General features: G+C 45.6%; 1 protein-coding gene across 1 annotated transcript in view; it reads right to left on the reverse strand.

The window, feature by feature from the left end:
• The window catches only part of LOC136404017 (VPS35 endosomal protein-sorting factor-like), a 94,308-nt gene that overhangs the window by 31,942 nt on the left and 40,980 nt on the right, over window positions 1-21,386 (reverse strand). The window contains exons 15-20 of the mRNA XM_066383496.1: window positions 13,260-13,306; window positions 12,451-12,562; window positions 11,817-11,933; window positions 8,570-8,623; window positions 5,154-5,234; window positions 2,419-2,481 (exon numbers count right to left, since the gene is read on the reverse strand). Of these exons, the coding sequence (XP_066239593.1) occupies window positions 2,419-2,481; window positions 5,154-5,234; window positions 8,570-8,623; window positions 11,817-11,933; window positions 12,451-12,562; window positions 13,260-13,306 (474 nt within the window). The remainder of the gene's footprint in view (window positions 1-2,418; window positions 2,482-5,153; window positions 5,235-8,569; window positions 8,624-11,816; window positions 11,934-12,450; window positions 12,563-13,259; window positions 13,307-21,386) is intronic.

Raw genomic sequence — 21,386 nt, forward strand, 5'->3', positions numbered from 1 at the left:
GGTCAGATGAGGACTCACCTGAAAGCGCGGAGGTGACCTTGAGGTTTTTGAGGTTTTAAAACTACTGCTGTTAAAACAACTCTCATGTGCCCGAGGGGTCAGGGCTGGAACCAGGTAACATTCTGGTGAACCATCAGGGCACCATTTAGATGACCATAAGCTTTGTTGTGTAACAAAATGAAAAGCAGGCTTCAGCCTTTTTATGATGGGATTGACAAGCAAAGAAAGAAGAGACAGCCGTTCAGAAAGGACCTCTGCATCTGGCCTCTCCATGTAGCGACTGCGCCCTAAGCAAGGTACTCCACTTCTCCAGCACTGGGGTATCAGGATACTTTCCGTTAACAGGGGGGATATAACTACTCCTACCTCCCAGTGATGCTTGAAAAATAGTATGAGGTAATACATGGAAGGTTCTAGCACAGTGCTTGGAGCATACAAATGTCCAATAAATAAGAGTCTATTTTCAAATAAACAAAAACATCCAGTCCTGTGAGCGTACATAAACGAACACTGAGGAGGGCAGGGTGCCGGGGACGAGGGAGGCACAGGGACCGGGATGTCACTGCTCCCAGAGGCACAGGGACTGGGATGTCACTGCTCCCAGAGGCACAGGGACTGGGATGTCACTGCTCCCAGAGGCACAGGGACTGGGATGTCACTTTTCATAGAGGCACAGGGACTGGAATGTCACTGCTCCCAGAGGCACAGGGACTGGGATGTCACTGCTCCCAGAGGCACAGGGACTGGGATGTCACTGCTCCTAGAGGCACAGGGACTGGGATGTCACTGCTCCCAGAGGCACAGGGACTGGGATGTCACTGCTCCCAGAGGCACAGGGACTGGGATGTCACTTTTCATAGAGGCACAGGGACTGGGATGTCACTGCTCCCAGAGGCACAGGGACTGGGATGTCACTGCTCCCAGAGGCACAGGGACTGGGATGTCACTGCTCCCAGAGGCACAGGGACTAGGATGTCACTTTTCATAGAGGCACAGGGACTGGGATGTCACTGCTCACAGAGGCACAGGGACCGGGATGTCACTGCTCACAGAGGCACAGGGACTGGGATGTCACTGCTCCCAGAGGCACAGGGACTGGAATGTCACTGCTCCCAGAGGCACAGGGACTGGGATGTCACTATTCACAGAGGCACAGGGACCGGGATGTCACTGCTCCCAGAGGCACAGGGACCGGGATGTCACTGCTCCCAGAGGCACAGGGACTGGGATGTCACTGCTCCCAGAGGCACAGGGACTGGGATGTCACTATTCACAGAGGCACAGGGACTGGAATGTCACTGCTCCCAGAGGCACAGGGACTGGGATGTCACTGCTCCCAGAGGCACAGGGACTGGGATGTCACTTTTCATAGAGGCACAGGGACTGGAATGTCACTGCTCCCAGAGGCACAGGGACTGGAATGTCACTGCTCACAGAGGCACAGGGACTGGGATGTCACTATTCACAGAGGCACAGGGACTGGGATGTCACTGCTCCCAGAGGCACAGGGACTGGAATGTCGCTGCTCCCAGAGGCACAAGGACTGGGATGTCGCTGCTCCCAGGGGCACAGGGACTGGGATGTCGCTGCTCCCAGGGGCACAGGGACTGGGATGTCACTGCTCCCAGGGGCACAGGGACTGGGATGTCACTGCTCCCAGGGGCACAGGGACTGGGATGTCACTGCTCACAGGGGCACAGGGACTGGGATGTCACTGCTCACAGGGGCACAGGGACTGGGATGTCACTGCTCCCAGGAGCACAGGGACTGGGATGTCACTGCTCACAGAGGCACAGGGACTGGGATGTCACTGCTCCCAGGGGCACAGGGACTGGGATGTCACTGCTCACAGAGGCACAGGGACTGGGATGTCACTGCTCCCAGAGGCACAGGGACTGGGATGTCACTGCTCACAGAGGCACCTCGATTGGGACTTGCTCAGTGCCCTGCAGCAAACCTGGAAGGGTATTTCAGAATTTTTTAACTTTTTGAGGGAAACATAATAAATCTTACCTGTCAGGCACTGAGACAGCTATTATTTTATAGTTTCAACATTAGACTGTGTGATAGAAAAGCAAGGATCGTGTGAAAATCAATGAGGAAGAGGATGTCCAGTTCGACTCCACAGTTTTGAGAAGCTATGTGGGGCCCAACTGGTGCACAAATTCTATTTGTTAACTAATGAATGAACTAAGGGTGTTTTTCTTTCCATCTATCTGTATTATTTTTTCGAAAGCTGATTAAGTTTCTATGACATAAATACTTGAGTTGTTTAGCCATAACTACTTTATAAAAGAAACAGTTAAGTATTTCTTTTGGTATAGGGCACCATGAAGACACCAAGGTCACTACTGAGACACTAAGAGAACTTCTTACTCAGATGCAAATTTCCAAAGATAATTAAGGAATGTTACTTACCACTGAGAAAAGAACTGAGAAATCATGGAAGTGGGCAATCACTTTCTTAACTATTGACTGAAGCTGCAAAACAAAGCAAAAACACACTAAATAAAACTTGGATTTTTATTTATTTATTTATTTTTTGTATTTTTCCGAAGCTGGAAACGGGAAGAGACAGTCAGACAGACTCCCGCATGCACCTGACCGGGATCCACCTGGCACGTCCACCAGGGGGCGACGCTCTGCCCACCAGAGGGCGATGCTCTGCCCCTCTGGGGCATCGCTCTGTCGCGACCAGAGCCACTCTAGCGCCTGGGGCAGAGGCCAAGGAGCCATCCCCAGTGTCCGGGGCCATCTTTGCTCCAATGGAGCCTTGGCTGCGGGAGGGGAAGAGAGAGACAGAGAGGAAGGGGCGGGGGGTGGAGAAGCAGATGGGCGCTTCTCCTGTGTGCCCTGGCCGGGAATCAAACCCAGGACTTCTGCATGCCAGGCCGACGCTCTACCGCTGAGCCTACCGACCAGGGCCTGGATTTTTTTTTTATAAAGGCAATCACTTCATCACCTGCAATTACAGGCAGGGAACCCTCGTCTGCTCAAGGACTGGGGAGTTCCTGGGCAGATTAGGGAACGTCTCGGGCCAGGCCTGCCCGTTTTATTCTGTGCCATGGGGAAACAGCTTGAGTCTCAGTTCCCTCTTCTACAGAGTGGAGAGCAAAGCAGTCCTGTGCTCACTGTGAGATTAAACGGGATGGTTCGGATACATGCTGCCTTCCCGTCAAAGACCGCCAGGAAAGTCAGCTTAGAATATTCGAGGAGTGAGCACACATTTTCCAGAGGCCACATAGGCACTGCGAGTGTAGCCAGAAAGCCCTCGTGGACAGCATGCAAACACATGGGGGCGCTGGGCCCCAGGGCCGGTGACCTATGTAAGGCCAATGGGCCCTAACTGCAAACTTCTGTTTCAACCCATCATGACTATGTTCCTTGACGACTTCAGGAAAGAGCCACTGGACCAGTCTGCCTGGCAGAGGCCACACCATCACCTGAGGGTGGTGGCCCAGTCTGGGACGTCGGCCCCAGATGCCTAGGTGCTGATGTCCACCACCCCTCCCTCTGAGATGCAGTCCCATTGACAGGGTCTTGGCATGAGAGAACCATGGAGCCAATTTTTCTAAATAAAATATAATCCCCTACCACTGGTTACTAGTAAAAAGAGAAAATTTACTGACAATACTTTGTGTATATTAAAAACACTGCTGTTTCAATTCTTTGCAAAGGAAACTGCTCATGTTCGAAAAACAGGCTATTAGGAGGTGCTGTCCCATCTCATAATTAGTAGCTTTCTACGTCCCTCAAGCAAAAGACTAAGATACTGCAATACTGTCCGGTTAAAAAGTTTCTAAAACGTCATCCATAGCAACTAAACCCTTTAGAGAAAAGGAATGTTGGCCTGACCAGGCGGTGGCGCAGTGGATACAGTACCAACCTGAGAAGCTGAGGACCCAGGTTTGAAACCCTGATGTTACCGGCTTAAGTGTAGCTCATCTGACTTGAGTATAGACTCACCAGCTTAAGCGTGGGATCATAGACATGACACCATTGCTGCTGACTTGAGCCCACGGTTGCCCAGGGGTCACTTGCTCAACTGAACTAATGAATTTCTTCACATGTGCCTGAGACTCTGACAGCCGACAAGGCACTTCTCGTCACTGCACACGACTCAGCAGTGTTTACCACGAGCCTGCTGCACACACCTGCTGTGCACACCACACACACTGTGCAGGGGCTGCTCATGTCACACCTAGGAGAACGCCAGGCAGGCAGTGTCCACTCAATAAATTGTAATGATGAATCATTTCAATTAGCAAATGGTGAAAGAAATCTTAAATTAGCAAAACGTGAGAATTCTAAAATTTTTACAAGAATATATAACTCATTTTCTTACACTAACTGAAGCTGGAAATCGATTATAGGCAGTAGGTGCCAGAATATCACATTATTCAATAAAGAAGAAAACCTTAATTATGTCAAAAGTTACTTTATATAATAGTACGGAGGCCTGAGCTAGACTGTGTCCTGGGGCGGAGGGAGGCTGCTCTCAGGACATCACTGAGCCCAGTGACAAAATGGCACCAGGGACCCAACAGTGATGTGTCCATGCTAAATTCTCTGAGGGAGATGACTACACTGTGGTTACACAGGAAAATGACCTTGTTCTTCAGAAATAACTCTTTGGCAGCAGTGGAATAATGTGTGTAACTTACCCTCAAATGATTCAAAAAGAATTTACATACGTGTGTGTGTGTGTGTGTGTGTGTGTGTGTGTGTACACGCACAAGGAAAATGAGAAAGCAAACAAGGAACATCTTCGTAACCAGTGAATCTGGGTAAAAAAATAAGGGGACTTCTCTGAGCTCTTCTTTCCACTTTTCAATACACTTGAATTTATTCCCAATAAGAAGTTAGTTTCACTGAAAACCGCAGACCCCTCACTTGAGCCCAGCAACTGTGCTTCCACTACCACCTCGCAATCTTCAAACCTCTCTGTGGGGGGCCTGTTGTTATTCCCACGTCACAGAGGAGAACACCGAGGCACAAGATTAAGTAACTGAATAAAGGGTACAGGATAAAGACATAACAGAGCTAGGATTAAACCCAGGCTTATTTGACTTGATGGTTTGACCTATGCAACAATTTAATTCCACCAAATAAAATTATCAGCAGTGTGGAAATGGAAAACGCAAACCTGTTACCTGAGGGTAGGAGTCTTCAAAGGCGCGATCTGGAGTCATGTGCTTGATGACATCAGCCAAAACGGTATTCACCTCCCTTTTCTAACGGGAAAAATGAGTAAAACCTCTATGAGACACTGAAGGGTAGTCACTGACCATTTTTCAGAGGAAAGGGACTCACATTTTCAGAATACAGCATACATTTTCCAGAAAACAATTTCAAATACTCTGATGAAAATATTATAAGGGAAAAAATCCCAACCGTATCGCAGCCCTAACGATGGCTATGTCCACACCAAGGACTGAAAGAACATCCTCAAAGTTTCTTGGGTATTGTATGTCCCTGCTTTTACTGGTAAGGTCAGCCACGCCACTTCCTGCCTGCCTGCCCCGAGCCCTCTCCAGGTGCGGCAGGGAGCAGCACCACTGTGGTGGGAGCACAGACTTGCCCCTAGGAGCCAGGTCACCCGATGCCCACATGCCCACTTCCCTAGTCATCTGCGTCGGGTCGGCCAACCACAGCCCCAATGCAGCCGTGCTTTTATACAGCCAAAGAGCTAGGGATGGTGTTTACATTCAAACCAATAGACGATTACTCTGTGACAGTGTAAACTAGAAGAGATTCCGATTTCAGTGTGCACAAACACAGTCACTGGCACACAACTGTGCTTACTCCGTCTCTTCTGTGGCTTCATGTTGCAATGGCAGAGTTGGAGGTCATGTGTTCCATAAAGCCTCGAGCATTTACTATCTGGCTTGTACAAAAAGTCTATATAATGAGAGCACTGGACCCTCCTGGCAAGATGGCTCTGAGGCCGCAGGGCGTCCAGGTAAGCTGCCTGGCACACAGCACATGTTATTGAATAGTTGCCATTATGTTTACTCTCTTGTTTAATGCTCATTAAATTCACCACCATGGACATCATTATTCCTATTCCACAGATGAAGAAGTGGAGGCTCAGAGAAGTTAAGTGACTAAGCCAGGGCCACACAGCAGAAAAATCTGACACTGGCACTTAAAAGAACCCAAAGTTCCTTGGAGAAAATGCTGATTCCGAATCTGGAGTAAGAAATATACAAAGCAAGTGGAACATCCTAGACAGCAAGGAAGACATCAAAGACAACAGCCAGCATGTCTGAGGACTCGGAACCAACCTGAAAAAGTACCCAGTGGACAGAAGAGGAACAGCTGAGCGTCAGCTTCAGAAAGAATAATATAACTCAAATATGTTTAAATCCATGAGTTCCTAAGACACCAACAGCACCTCATGGGTCAACTTTGGGGATGTTGGAGAATTGAATCCTTAATCTAAAAATTAGTAAGTAACAGACAAAACTCAGCAGAAACAGTACCTCTTCTGTACAAACTGTATATCAAGGTAACCAAATAACTCATGAAAGGAGATTCTCTGTATAGAAGTATCGCAGACAACAAATAAAGAAGAAATGATGAGAGCTCTGACTGCCACGATTTTGCAACCTCTGATAAACTGTGTCATGCTCTGAGCCATCAGTGGCTGCTCACCTCAGAGAGAAACACAAAGGAACCATGAACACCCTGGAGAAGCACCACCACACCATCCACGGTGTCAGAGAAGAAGATCTGAAGCTGATTAAAACTCTAGAACTGGCCCTGGCCTGCTGGCTCAGTGGTAGAGCGTCGGCCTGGCGTGCAGAAGTCCCGGGTTCGATTCCCGGCCAGAGCACACAGGAGAAGCACCCATCTGCTTCTCCACCCCTCCCCCTCTCCTTCCTCTCTGTCTCTCTCTTCCCCTCCCGCAGCCAAGGCTCCATTGGAGCAAAGTTGGTCCGGGCGCTGAGGATGGCTCCATGGCCTCTGCCTCAGGTGCTAGAATGGCTCTGGTTGCAACAGAGCATCGCCTCCTGGTGGGCGTGCTGGGTGGATCCCGGTTGGGCACATGTGGGAGTCTGTCTGACTGCCTCCTGTTTCCAACTTCAGAAAAATACAAAAAAAAAAGACTCTAGAACTAAACACCAATTTATAGGAAATACTCAAGGCAGAGGAACAAGCTGAACGCCACCACAGGATGCAACTGGCCAATCCAGACTGGAAATTCTGCAGGACAAATGACCCAGCCGCTCCAACAAACAAGTTCCAGAGAGAAAACCGGGGAAGGGGGGGGGTAGGCGAGAGACGGGGAGAACATGTAGATGAAGAGAACCCTAAGAAGTCAGTTGCAATGTATGGACCTTATTTTAATCCTGAATGAACAAATAAACTGTAAAAAATTTACATGACAACTAGGGAAATCTGAACACTGACTAATTTTTGATGCCATTAAAGCATTATTATTATTATTTTTTCTTGCTTAGGATAATGTACTGGGATTTTGCTTTAGAAAAGGCAATGCTTCTGTTTTATAAATAAGATATGTGCTGAAATATGATGGATGAAATACAATGTCTGAGATTCGCTCCAAAATCACCCAGGGGTGGGGAGGAGGAGGAAAGACATGAAACAGCACTTGTCCTGAGCTGGTCGTTTCTGGGTCATGAGTATAAAAGACATCCTATGGTTTAAATTTCCATAATAATACATAAGACAAAAACTGGGCAAAAGAAACAAAATCAACAGAACCACCAGGGGATTTATCTAGTGCTGAATACAAGGCAAAACCAATTTCTGGAGTTAGAGGTCAAGAGCCAGTGGTTCCCTTCAACCTCCAAAGGCGGAGACTGTGACCCCGGGGAGGGCAGGGCCTCTGAGGAGCGGGAGGCTATCCGCTATTTCTTACTCTGGACACGATTACATGGGTGAATTCTGTGAAGATTCAATACGCAGTCAACTCTAGATATGTGTGCTTTTCTGCATGCTTGCTACACTTGAATGTTTACAAGCCGATTAAAACAAACGACTCCGGCAACAGGACTTGAACCCAGTGGTTTAACGTCTCTGCCTCTGACCAGCCCCGAGTTTCCCAGGCAGGGGTTCTCGTCTGGGCCTCTGACCAACCCCGAGTTTCCCAGGCAGGGGTTCTCGTCTGGGCCTCTGGGAAGACATGTTTCCAAGGCAGGGGTTCTCGTCTGGGCCTCTGACAAGCCCCGAGTTTCCCAGGCAGGGGTTCTCGTCCAGGCCTCTGGAAAGACATGTCTGCGTGCTCAGAAAAGAACTGTATGCAAGTCAAATGTGTTTGGAAAATGCAAACTAAACACCCAGTGACCGCCACAGGGCACTTTAGGATATAAGCACCTGGTAAGAAAATCACTTACCTTTGCACATGCAACATTTCCCAAATGTACATGATTAACACTTTTGTTATAGTACACACATTAATGCTCTCTCATACTATAAGACAAAAGACAAACTTTTAATAAATTAAGTATAATTACCAAAATGCCTAAGCTAACTTTACTATTTTATGAAAATCATGAAAAAAAGATCATTTTTTCAAAAGTAATGCCACAGCCACACATACCGTGAAATGCTTGCAGGTGTACTCGGCCCACACTTCGGCACAGTTAATATAGTCCTACAAAGAAAGAGTCCAGACGTCTCCAGTAAGAACACCACGGCTGACCTCATGGCAAAGCTCATCGTTGTACAAACCCCTTCAAGGGCTGTGACAAGTGTATGAAAATGCAATGGCACATTGACACAATGGAATATGACTCAGCCATGAAAAGGGAAGAAGTCTTACCTTTTGCGACAGCATGGATGGACCTGGTGAGCATTATGCTAAGTGAAATAAGCAAGTCAGGGAAAGACAAGTACCATACGATTTCACTCACATGTGCACTCTAAGTAACAAAATGACTAACGAGCAAAATTGAGATAGACTCATAGATAGAGAGCAGGCTCACAGCTGTCATGGGGGGGATGCTCAGTGAGGGGGATGGAGGGATTGAACAGAGAAGGCCCCCCAACATAAAGACAACACTGAGGTGACTGCTGTGGGGGGGTGCAGGGGGTTGTGGGGGGTCAACGGTGATGGACAGATACTTGACCCGGGGGTGAATACACAGGGTGCTGTACAGAGATGTGTCGGAGAACTGGGCATCTGAAACCTGTGTAATTGTATTAACCAGTAAATTCAATTAAAAAACAAAGATTAGAGAATACTGTTAATATGGGCTCTTGATGTGAGGTTCCTTTGAAGCACTGACGTACAAGAACCACAGATTAAGAGGTTCTTGACTGAAAGACCCTAAATGAGCAGTTTTGGTTAGCCAGTCAGTTAGGTTAACAAAAGTTGGAGTTTAGTGAGCATTTTGCTAAATCTAACCTAGTTATAGGATTCTGTAATTGTTTCAGATTTTCCTAAATTATATACCACTATTCTCAATATATGATTGTCAATGTGGTGATTAGCAGGGGTTTATAACAGCTCATTTTAACATTTCCCTCTTGATAAATGACTGTGTCAAATGGCACGTACCTACACTCAGCAGTCATCTGCTATGTGGGGACTAAACGTTCGTGGCCACCCAAAGTGCATACACTGAAGTCCTAGCCTTCTATGCAACGGTATTAGGTAGGAAGTGGGGCCTTTGGGTGGTGATTAGGTCACCAAGGTGGCACCCTCAAGAATAGTTAGTGCCCTGAGGACCCCAAAGAGTTCCCTTGGCTCCCTTTCTGCCACTTGAGGGGAGAAACTGGCAATCTGAAATCCAGAAGAGGGTCCTCACCAGAATGCAACGGTGCTGGCACCCTGATCTCAGATTCCACCCTCCAGTGCTGTGAGGAATAAACTTCTGTTGTTTATAAGCCACCGAGGATATTGTGTTGTTACAGCAGCCTGAATAATGCTACTAGCAGGAGAGTAACTGCACGGTGTGGTGCAGTCTTGGCCAGCTCGTCCTGCAGCCACAAAGACAGCCAATGCCATCTCTTCATACTGGAAACCACATAAATTGCTGGCATGCTGCCTTCGAAAATATGAGAGCATGAGACCCAAACCTACAACACAACGGCCACCACTGTGCACATCACAGCACGAACATCAGCTGGTCTGTCTCTCATGAATTCCTGTGCCTGAAGTATGGAGGAAAAGAGGCTTCAGCTGTTTCCATTCAAGATATGGAAATCAGCCCTGGCATGTGGATGTCCCAGGTTCAATTCTGGTCAGGGCACACAGGAGAAGTGACCATATGCCTATCCACCCCTTCTCCCCTTTATCTCTCCCTCCCCACCCCCTCTGGCAGCCATAACTTGACTAATTCAAGTGAGTTGGCCTGGGGCACTGACGACTGCTTGTGGTCTCTGCCTCAGGCACTAAAAATAGCTCAGTTGCTGAGCAACAGAGCAATAGAACAATGCCCAAGATGGGCAGAGCATTGTCCCATAGGGGGCTTGCTGGGTGGATCCTGGTCCTGGTGCATGTAGGAGTCTGTCTCTCTGCCTCCTTTGCTCTTACTTAATTAAAAAAAATAAAAAGATACAGAAATCAGAATTTCCTATTGCTAACTACTGTCTGAACCACTGATCATCAATTTAACAATATTCTACTACATTGGTATATTCAAATTCAAAAACTATAGACTATTGCATTTTGGGTGATGTCTGCAAAGTTTCAGGTCTTTAAAAGTTCCAAATATTTGTTCATTTTTCTCCTTTAGTGAATCTTGAGGCTTCAAGAATGAGACATAACTGGGATTCAAAAATCAGAGATATATATCTTTAAAGCTATCAGTTCTCCATTATAGGTTAACAAATAATACAATTAGAAGTTAATTTCTTGCCTGACCTGTGGTGGCGCAGTGGATAAAGCGTCGACCTGGAAATGCTCAGGTCGCCAGTTCGAAACCCTGGGCTTGCCTGGTCAAGGCACATATGGGAGTTGATGCTTCCAGCTCCTCCCCCCCTTCTCTCTCTTTCTGTCTCTCCTCTCTCTCTCTCTCTCTCTCTCTCTCTCTCTCTCTGTCTCTCCCTCTGCTCTCTAAAAAAAAAAATGGATAAATAAATAAATAAAATAAAAAATAAATTAAAAAAAAAAAAAAGAAGTTAATTTCTTAAGAAAAAAAGAGGGCCTGACCAGGTGGTGGCACAGAGGATAGAGCATTGGACTGGGATGTAGAGGACCCTGGTTTGAAATCCTGAGGTTGCTAGCTTGAATGCGGGCTCGTCTGGCTTGAGCACAGGCTCACCAGCTTGAGCGTGGCGTTGCTGGCTTGAGCGTGAGATCATAGACAGACCCCATGGTCGCTCGCTTGAAGCCCAAGGTCACTGGCTTGAGCCCAAGGTCACTGGCTTGAGAAAGGGGTCACTCGGTCTGCTGTAGCCCCCAGTCAAGGCACATAGGAGAAAACAATCAATGATCAACTAAGGAGCTGCAAAGAATTGAGGCTTCTCATCTCTCTCTTCCTATCTGCCTGTCCCTATCTATACTTCTCTCTGTCTCTGTCACAAAAAAAAAAGAAAAAGAAAAAAACAAGGTACAAGTACCTAAAAGATAATTATTTTATTTTTAATTTTTAAGTTGAATTTATTGGGGTAACACTGATCAACATAATTACACAGGTTTCAGGTATCCAATTCTACAACATACCTCTGCACACTGTATTGACTGTTCTCCACCTCCAAGTCTTTGCTCCACCACCATTTATACCCCTTACACCCTCTTCTAGGCCATCCCCATTGTGGTAAAAGATAATATTTTAAAAGAAAGAGTATACTGTATAACTTGGCCAAAAAGCAGTTAATCCAAAGTCAGAACGGTCACCCACCTGTGGATTCTTCAATTTAGTAATAACTTTCCAAGCTTCATTGAGTATCTGAAGTCGATCACCCTCAAGTGGATCAGCCAAGGCCAAGTTCAACCCCAGTGAGCGAAAAAGAAGATGCTAAGAAAAATACAAAACTATTATGACACTGAAGATTTTAAATCAGAACAATTTCAGGCTTTAAAGGTGGTCACATTGAGCTCAACTCCCAGCTCATCTTCCAACAACCTCTTTTTGAAATTTGACCATAGACCTTCACAAGGTAGAGACAAGGGCAAAATAAAGAGCTAGATCCTTGTATTGATCTGATTTGTGGGCTATAATATCCTGCTGGATGAAACTTTTCATAAATAATGAGTAAAGATATATTTTTAGAGATGTAAGACCAAAGTGTTTTCTAAATACTTCACAGTGAGCTGACTCTACAGATTTAGGACTTGTGGTGGACACCCGCCGTGCGGCAACGACTCCTGTCTAACCATCTCAGTTTCAGACTCATCTTCCATGGCGTTACTCAGACATAGGCCTTCCCGGTTTCCTGTGGGCCCAACGTGCCCGACACCAGACCCTCTACCTCAACAGTCCCAGGTAAACACTGCTGATGTGTCCTCCCACTGGACACTAAGTCAAAGCCTACCTTGGGGAAGCCGGCCTCGTTGCACTCTTTAATCATGCCAATGAAATCTATGGACCTGGTGGCGATGAACTCGGCCCGGAATGCAGACATCACAGAGTTCAACAGCAAGGCACTGAAAAACACAACGTCCCACATCAGCCGATCTCCCCCTTAAGAAAGTCACTTTCATTTCAGGACATATGTTGCTGAGAAGGATGACTGACAGCCTTTTTTCTAAGGTTGAAAAAAAATGAGTAAAAAGGCAATTCTAGAGACTAACAGTGTGTCTTGTATATTTGGAAATTTAATAAATGTTAAATAGACTGGATGGATGGATGGATGAATGGATGGATGGATGGACGGACAGGTAAATAAGCAAGTGGTCAAATCCATTTAAACAGAAATAGACTAAGCCTTCAATAGGCTGATGCACTAATGAAACTAAACATCAAGTAACAATATTGATCCAAGCTTCAAGTATACATCCATCTACATCTCTTATGAAAAGCACTGTTCTGGGACCTAGGGACACAGTGACTTAGATACATCTACCCCCAAAACAAGAGACAGGCAGATGGAGCTCATCCTGACCCTACCAGTGAGCACAGTCCCAGGAGGAGAGGACTATTATTAAACCTGTTTTACAGATAAGGAGACTGGGGCCCAGAGAGGTCAAGGAAGTAACCCAAGTTCACACAGCTAAGTAGAGCCAGGCAGCTAGACTCTAGATTCCCCACCGCCAGGCTGTGCTGCCCTCTGCTGGGCCTCTACCGCGTAAGCATGACAACTCCCTGTCCAACTCACACCGTACAGATTTTTAAAACACTTACTTGTTTCCTAGTTTCTTGCATCGCTCCATCATCTCGGTCAGCAGAGTCTAATCAATTTTAAAAAATAATAAAAATCATCAGGTTGGTGAATCTAAAGCAAGAGATTTCCGAAGTAACACTCTAATATAAATGTAACCTCGTGCCCATTTACATCCTTCTCGCCGTCTGGCAGGGATGAGGAGTGGGGGAGAGAAACTGCACTCTTGTGGCATTTCTGTAATGGCTGAGAGCCGGGGCCTCGGGGTCAGGCACACTGGGGCTCTAACACAACCCCACCAACTACCAACAGAGACCTCGGGTCAGTCACCTGACTGCATTAAGCCTGGGCTTCCTTAGGCAGATATTACAGGTGGTCTCAGACTACTGGCAGGATTACAAGAGAATGATCAGAAGGGAAACCACTCCCCATCTCTTCTCTCCATTTCACAAGGGGCGGGTGGAGTTCTCAGTAAAACAAAGACAAACACTGGGCCAGTGCCGGTGTCGCCTTGTCACAGTGAGGGACACCCATGACCACCCAAGGGGCAAGCTCTGTATTCTACCATTTCACAGACGAAGATCTGAGTGTCAGACGTGATGTGCTCTGACCAAGGTGACAGGGCTAGCTGTGGGCTGGGTGTGACCTCGACACCTGTCCTCAAAGGCCATGCCCCCTTCCCACCTTCCCTTTCCACGAATTCTGAAGCACACTTTTTGCCCCAAAAGAAAGTAAATGTGGTTCTTTTTGTTTTATATTTTTTTTATGACAGAGACAGAGAGAGTAAAAGAGAGGGACAGATTGGGACAGACAGGAAGGGAGAAAGATGAGAAGCATCAATTCTTAGCTGTGGCACCTTAGTTGTTCATTGATTGCTTTCTCATATGTGCCTTGACCGGGAGTTACAGCAGAGCCAGTGACCCCTTGCTCAAGCCAGCAATCTCTGGGCTCATGCCAGCAACTATGGGGTCATGCCTGTGACCCCACTCTCAAGTCAGCGACCCTGTGCTCAAGCTGGTGAGCCAGCGCTCAAGCCAGCAATCTTGGGGTTTTGAACCTGGGCCCTCCACATCCCAGTGTGTTGCTCTATCCACTGCGCCACTGCCTGGTCAGGCAGAAAGTAAATGTTTTACTCATTGGAATACTGTTAAGGGCTTTAGAACTATCTGAAGAAAATTAGGTATATTTAAAAGAGATCCTGTTTTAAAAAATCAACAGAAGTATTCTTTGGGGCAGTGGTTTGGAAAGAGTTTGAATGGCACAGACAAGGCCACCGTGAGGACAATAGAGTAGTATTGACAAGGGGCACTCATCATGTACCAGATGTGGACTGAGTAATCATATCCCTTTCTCATTCATTCCTCCCACCAGCCTTGTGAGGCCCGTGTACATTAGCCCCACCTCTAAGAGGAAGCCAAGGCTCAGATGGGTTAAACCACTTCCTAGGAAGTGGTGAAAATGAGATTTGTATCTAAATCTGGCCCCAAAGCAAAGTAAAAAGAAACAAGTCTTATTTAATGAAATACTAGCCTTTCTGACTTTCTGTGGTGCCTGAACTAAGGTGATAGCTGACTTTGGAGATACTGTTGGTAACAGCACCCCAAAAACCCTGATTTTATTCATATTTCTGTCCCTGCCCAACAAAAATCAAGTTGAGTCCTGTTATAGACTAAATTATGTAACCCCCCCCAATTCTTATGTTGAAGGCCTAACCCCAAACATGACTCAGTCTGGAGACAGTGCTTTAAAGGAAGTTATTAATATCAGAAGGTCATGCCTGACCTGTGGTGGCGCAGTGGGTAAAGGGTCGACCTGGAATGCTGGGGTCACCAGTTCGAAACCCTGGGCTTGCCTGGTCAAGGCACATATGGGAGTTGATGCTTCCACCTCCTCCCCTCTTCTTTATCTGTCTCTCTCTCCAAAATGAATAAAGTCTTAAAACTTTTTTTTTTTTTTTTTGCCTTTTTCTGAAGTTGGAAACGGGGAGGCAGTCAGACAGACTCCCGCATGCGCCCGACCGGGATCCACCCGGCACGCCCACCAGGAGGCCAAGGAGCCATCCCCAGCGCCCAGGCCACCTTTGCTCCAATGGAGCCTTGGCTGCGGGAGGGGAAGAGAGAGACAGAGAGGAAGGAGAGGGGGAGGGGTGGAGAAGCAGATGGGCGCGTCTCCTGTGTGTCCTACCCGGGACTCCTGCAGATTGCCTGCCTCCGTGGAAGGAGTGATTGTTGCTATTGTTTACTGGAGAAGGGTTCTTCCCCTCAGCCTGTTTGGCTGGTGAGTGTAGAGAGAGCGGGAGTGCCGAGGTGTTTGGGAGCCCTGAGATTTCTCTACCCCTGAGCCAACCAGCCAGGGCCGAAAACTTTTTTAAATTAAAAAAATATACTATAGGTCATAGGAGTGGACCCTAACCCGATGAGACTGCTGTCCGGGTAGTAAGGAGACCAGGACGGCACGTGCACAGAGCCCAGCTGAGGACGCAGGGCGACGAGGGCTGCGGCCAAGGAGAGGAGCCTCACCAGCAACCTGCCCTGCTGGCATCTAGATCTTGGACTTTCAGGCTCCAGGGCTGTGAGAAAAGAAGTTTCTGTTGTTCAAGCTACCGAGTCTGATATGGCGGCCAGCTGTGGTCTGAAATGGTCACCTAACCCCCAAGGTGACGGTATGAGGAAGTGAAGACTTAGAGAGGTGGGGAGGCTACAAGAGTGGAACCCTCATCAATAGAATTAGTGCCCTTATCACAGGGACCTAGAAAGCACCTCTGTCCCTTCTGCTGTGTGGGGACACAGTGAAAAGACAGCCGTCTATGAACCAGAACGTGGGCCCTCGTCAGACGCTGACAGCATTGTGATCTTGGACTCCCCAGCCTCCAGAGCTGTGAAAAATAAATGTCTGTGTTTGTGGTATTTTGTTACTGCAGCCCAAACAGACTGTGCAAATAAATGCAGGTACAAACCAATCACAGTGGTATCACTGCCCATCAGTGGTAGGGTTAGACAGGGACATATGACCATTTCTAGCTGCTGAGACAGGGGCTTCGGGAAAGAGTTCCTTGTTCGAACAGAAAGCCAAGGAATTGAAGACTTCCCCTTTCTGCCTCTGCTAGCCGTCACATCTAGAGTCGCCACATCTGGATATGCCCAGAACAGCGGCATTCACTTTGCTGCCATCCAGGGAAAGCCTAGCAGAGAGGGACAGAGCCCGGCTGGCCCAGAGCCGGCACTTGTCACTTTTGCAGGGTCAGTTAGGTGATGTTCCTGCAGCCAGAAGCCCCTCAACTAATGATAAAATTGCTTATGTCACAAATGGCTTTCTGAGGCCATTAATGGAGTATTTTTATCTGAAAAGTCATTCTTGAAGATCAATATCAAAGTGGCTTCTGTGAAAAGCAGAGAGAAATTGTGTACAATTATCACACTGTTATTCCCCAACACACAAATAATCACTTATCAAGCAACCTGAATGAACCAGCCACTATTCCAGGCTCCAGGGGTAGAACAGTGAGGAAACCAGACAGAAACCCATGCCTTCGCGTGTCCTATTCTCTCCTACACACATACACATACGTGTGCACTCGCACAGCATGCATAAATGAGTGAGAGGTCCTGGCCCACCACTTCTGAAGAGGTGAACTAGGACAAATGCCAACATAAAGACAAAATATTCTGGCCATTAAGACAGTACAAATGTTTAAAATATTCTCTTAGTACAAGAGATGAGTACATTAAAAATGAATCCAGGAACATAATTTTTAAAAAACAAAGGCTCTGTTGTCATATAGGAAATTCCTAAGTGTCCCGGGAGCCAAATGCTGTGGATCATTAATTTGTTTTCTGAGAAGTAACAGCATTGATTCTCTCTGGCAAGAACAAGATAAACAGTTGAAACCAGAATGAGATCAAAGCGAGCCAGCTGGCTGAGAGAAGCCATGAGGCACTTACAGCTCAGCAGCCTGGTTTGCAGACACACAGAGCTAGGAGATCCCTCAGTTCCCGCATTTCTTTTGTTCAGTAACCCTTTCACCTAGCCAGCCTGGTGTAGTGTAGGCGGGAGTCAGGTCTGTGCTCTCCATTAAGCTGGCTGACACCCTTCACTCCCCCCTGATAATTCCCTGAGACCCAACCTCATTCATCTAGCCCATCTGGCCAGCTACAGGGGCTAGGACCCTCTCAACAGCTTGTCCACTGTAGCTGTGGCCATCCCTCACAGCCAGTCGACTTGAAGGCCTGCCCCATCCACGGACATGCTATTGGCAACTGAGACCAGGGCCCACAGCACAGCTACTAAAGGAGCCGGCTCGACCAAGACCAGGGGACAGAAGAGCTACCCAATGCACGCAAGCAAGCACGGGAAGGCAGGCAGAGTGAGGAGACAAAGAAATACGTCCCAAAGGAAAGAACAGAGGGAGATGCTGTATCTACCACATACAGAGTTTGATTTTAAACACTGGTTACAAGGGTGCTAATGTACTGAGAGGAAGAATAGATGAACTCAGTGAGAATTTCACAAAGAGACAAAAACCATAAAGAAGGACATAAAAAAAAGCAGTCAAAAATGAAGAATAACTGAAATTAAGACTACACTAGAGAGAATTCATAACAAATTGAACGAAGCAGAGCATCAAATCAGAGACCTGAAAGACAAGACAGCAGAAAAGACCCACTGGAAAGGCAAAAAATTAAAAAAATAAAAACAAAGGGTAGTTTAAGAGACCGCTCAGACAACATCAGGCATACCAACATTCATTTCATAGACAGACCAAGCAAGGGACTGAAAACCTATCTAAGTAATAATGACTAAAAACTTCCCTAAACTTGGCAAGGAAAACACATATACATCTGAGAAGCACAGAGTCCCAACCAAGATGAACCCAGAGAGGACCAGACCACTGCACATCATAATGAAAATGCCAAAGGTCAAAGACAAGAGAAAATCTTACAAACAGGAAAAGAAAAACAATTAGTCACCTGCAAGGGAGCTCCCATAAGACTGTCCACTGATTTCTCAACAGAAACTCTGCAGGCCAGAAAAGATGGGCATAAAATACTCAAAGTGATAAAAAGCAATGACTGACAACAAAGATCATTCTGTCAGGCAAGACTATTATGTAGAATCAAGGAGGGATAAAAGCGTTTCCTACTCAAGAAAAAGCTAAAGGAATTCATTACCACTAATAGAGTGTTACAAGAAACGTTGGCATTTCTTTAAGTAGAAAAGAACAGCTTAAAAGTATGGATAGAAAAATATAAAAAAGAAAAACTTCTCCATTGACAAAGGCAAACAGTGAAAGCCATGGACCAACAGCTACAAAGCTAGTCCCAGGTTAAAAGACTAAAGTAGGAGTATCAGGTGTAAGTACAATAGCAAATTAGGGGACACACACACACTAAGTAAGTAAAAAGTTAACAACAAAAAATTAACATGGAAGGATGAATAACAATGGTAGTAGTTTTTAAATGTGTTTCAAGTTCAGTGACCATCAACTTAAAATAGACTGGCATAAAAATAGCATGGTATCTTTGAAGCACATGGTAATCACCAATCAAAAACAAGAGATATACAAGAAATAAAAAGGAATCCAAACATGACACTACAGAAAGTCATCAACCAAGAGCATAAGAAAGGTACAGAGAACAAAAACAATCAGAAAAAAATAAAATACCTATCAATAATAACTTTAAATGCAAATGGGTAAAAGGCTCCAAAAGAAAGACATAGGGTGAATGAACGGATTAAAAAATCAGACATACGTGCCCTACAAGAGACCCACTTCACACTGAAGGGAAATGACTGAAAGTAAAGGGATGGAAAAGATACTTTACACAAATGAAAATTTTTTAAAAGTTGGGGTAGCAAAACTTTTACCTCACAAATTACACTTAAAGGCTTAACAAGAACAAAGAAGTGCATTTCATAATGATAAAGGGATCAATCCAGTAAGAGGATATAACTCTTGTAAACATCTATACACCCAACACAGGAGCTCCTCCTACACATATAAAGCAAGTATGGATGGACAGAAAGGGAGACATCTACAGTGATAGTCATGGAAGGGGCCTGGAACATTCCAGTAACATCAACAAATAACCCAGACAGAAAGTCAGCCAGGAAAGACTGGCCTTCAGTGAGGTATTAGAGCAGATAAATTTAACTGATATTGACAGAACATTTCACCCCACAGCAGCAACACATACACTCTCTGAAGTGTACAAGAAATGTTTTCCAGGACAGACCACAAGTCAGGCCACAAAACAAGTATAAATTAATTTGTTAAGACTGAAATCTTTTTAAGCACCTTCTTCAGTGCCAATGGTATAAAATTAGAAATCAATTACAAAAAGAAATTTTAAAATACACAAACACATGGAGGCTCATTAAGATGTTACTCAACAATGAAAGAGTTAACAGCTAGGTCAAGGAGGATTCCAAAAGATACCTTGAGATAAAGAAAATGAAAACATAACAGTCTAAAATCTATGAGACACAGAGGAAGCAATTCTAGGAGGAAAATTCATAGTGATATAGGCCTACCTCAAGAAGCAATGCCTGACCAGGCAGTGGCACAGTGGATAGAGCATTGGACTGGGACGCAGAGCACCCAGATTTGAAACCCCGAGGTCACCAACTTGAGCGCAGGCTCACCAACTTGAGCATGGGGTCACTGGCTTGAGTGTGGGATCATAGACCTAATTGCATGGTTGCTGGATTGAGCCCAAAGGTCACTGGCTTGAGCAAGGGGTCACTCGCTCTGCTGTAGCCCCCCAGTCAAGGCAAATATGAGAAAGCAGTCAATGAACAACTTAAGGTGCCGCAACGAAGACTCTCTCCCTTCCTGTCTATCTGCTGTCTGTCCCTCTCTCTGACTCTCTCTCTCTGACACAAAAAAAAAGAAAACAAGAAAAAATCTCAAACAATCGAACCTTACACCTAAAGGAACCAGAAAGAAAAGAACAAACAAAGCCCAAAGTGAGTACAAAGAAGGAAATAATAAAGATCAGAGTGGAAATCAATGATCTGAAGTCTAAAAACAATAAGACAAGATCAATAAAACTAAGTTGGTACTTTGAAAAGATAAATTGACAAACCTTTAGCCTGACTCATCAAGGAAAAAAGAAGGCCCAAATATTGTAATAAAATCAGAAATGAAAGAGGAATGACAATGGTCACCAGGAAATACTATGAACAATTATATGCCAACAAATTGGACAGCCTGGAAGAAATAAATTACTGGAAACATAGAATCTTCCAAGACTGAATCAGGAAGAAACAGAGTATCTGAAGAGACTGATTACTACTAACAAACCTGAATCAGTGATCAAAGCACTCCAACAACGCAAAGTCCTGGACCGGATGGCTTCATAGTGAATGTAACCAAACATTCAAAGAGTTAATACCTATTATTCTCAAACTTCTAAAAATTTTAAGAGGAGGTAACACTCCCAAACTCATTCTGCAATGCCAGCATTACCCTGATACCCAACCAGCTAATGACAGTACAAAGAGAAAAATTATATATGTTAATCCCTGATTAACATATATACAAAAATCCTCAACAAAAAGATAGGAAACTGCATTCTGCAAGTGGGATTTATCCACAAATCATCAAAGGTGATATACCACATAAATAAAATAAAGGATAAAAATCACATTATCATATTGATAGATGCAGAAAAAGCATTTGACAAATTCCAGCACCCCTTTATGAAAAAACACTCAGCAAAGAGGAGGCAGAAAATACCTCCATATAATTAAGGCCACATATGACAAAACCATAGCTAACATGCTCAGTGAGAGCTAAAACCTTTATCTCCAGATCAGGAACAAGACAAGGATGTCCACTTCCAACACTTCTATTCAACATGTGTAGAATGTGCTGAAATAGGGAGCACAGTCCTTTTTTCACTCACCATAACTTTAATTGTATGGAGGGGCTGTAATCAGATGACAGAAAAGCCTTTTTGAATCACTCCCCGATATGTTTTAGGGGGGGGACCTTGGATTTCAATTTTGATTTGAAATTCTGTATGTCAGATCATCGTAGCTGAAAGCCTTTCTCTGCCGTCTCATCTAGACGGTGCTCCTCTCCCCGTTTCCCTCGTCTGTCCTGTATATCACACACCATCAAATACTGCAGCCAAGCTCGACTGTCC

Source organism: Saccopteryx leptura, chromosome 4 (assembly GCF_036850995.1).
Source record: "Saccopteryx leptura isolate mSacLep1 chromosome 4, mSacLep1_pri_phased_curated, whole genome shotgun sequence".
Lineage (NCBI taxonomy): Eukaryota > Metazoa > Chordata > Mammalia > Chiroptera > Emballonuridae > Saccopteryx > Saccopteryx leptura.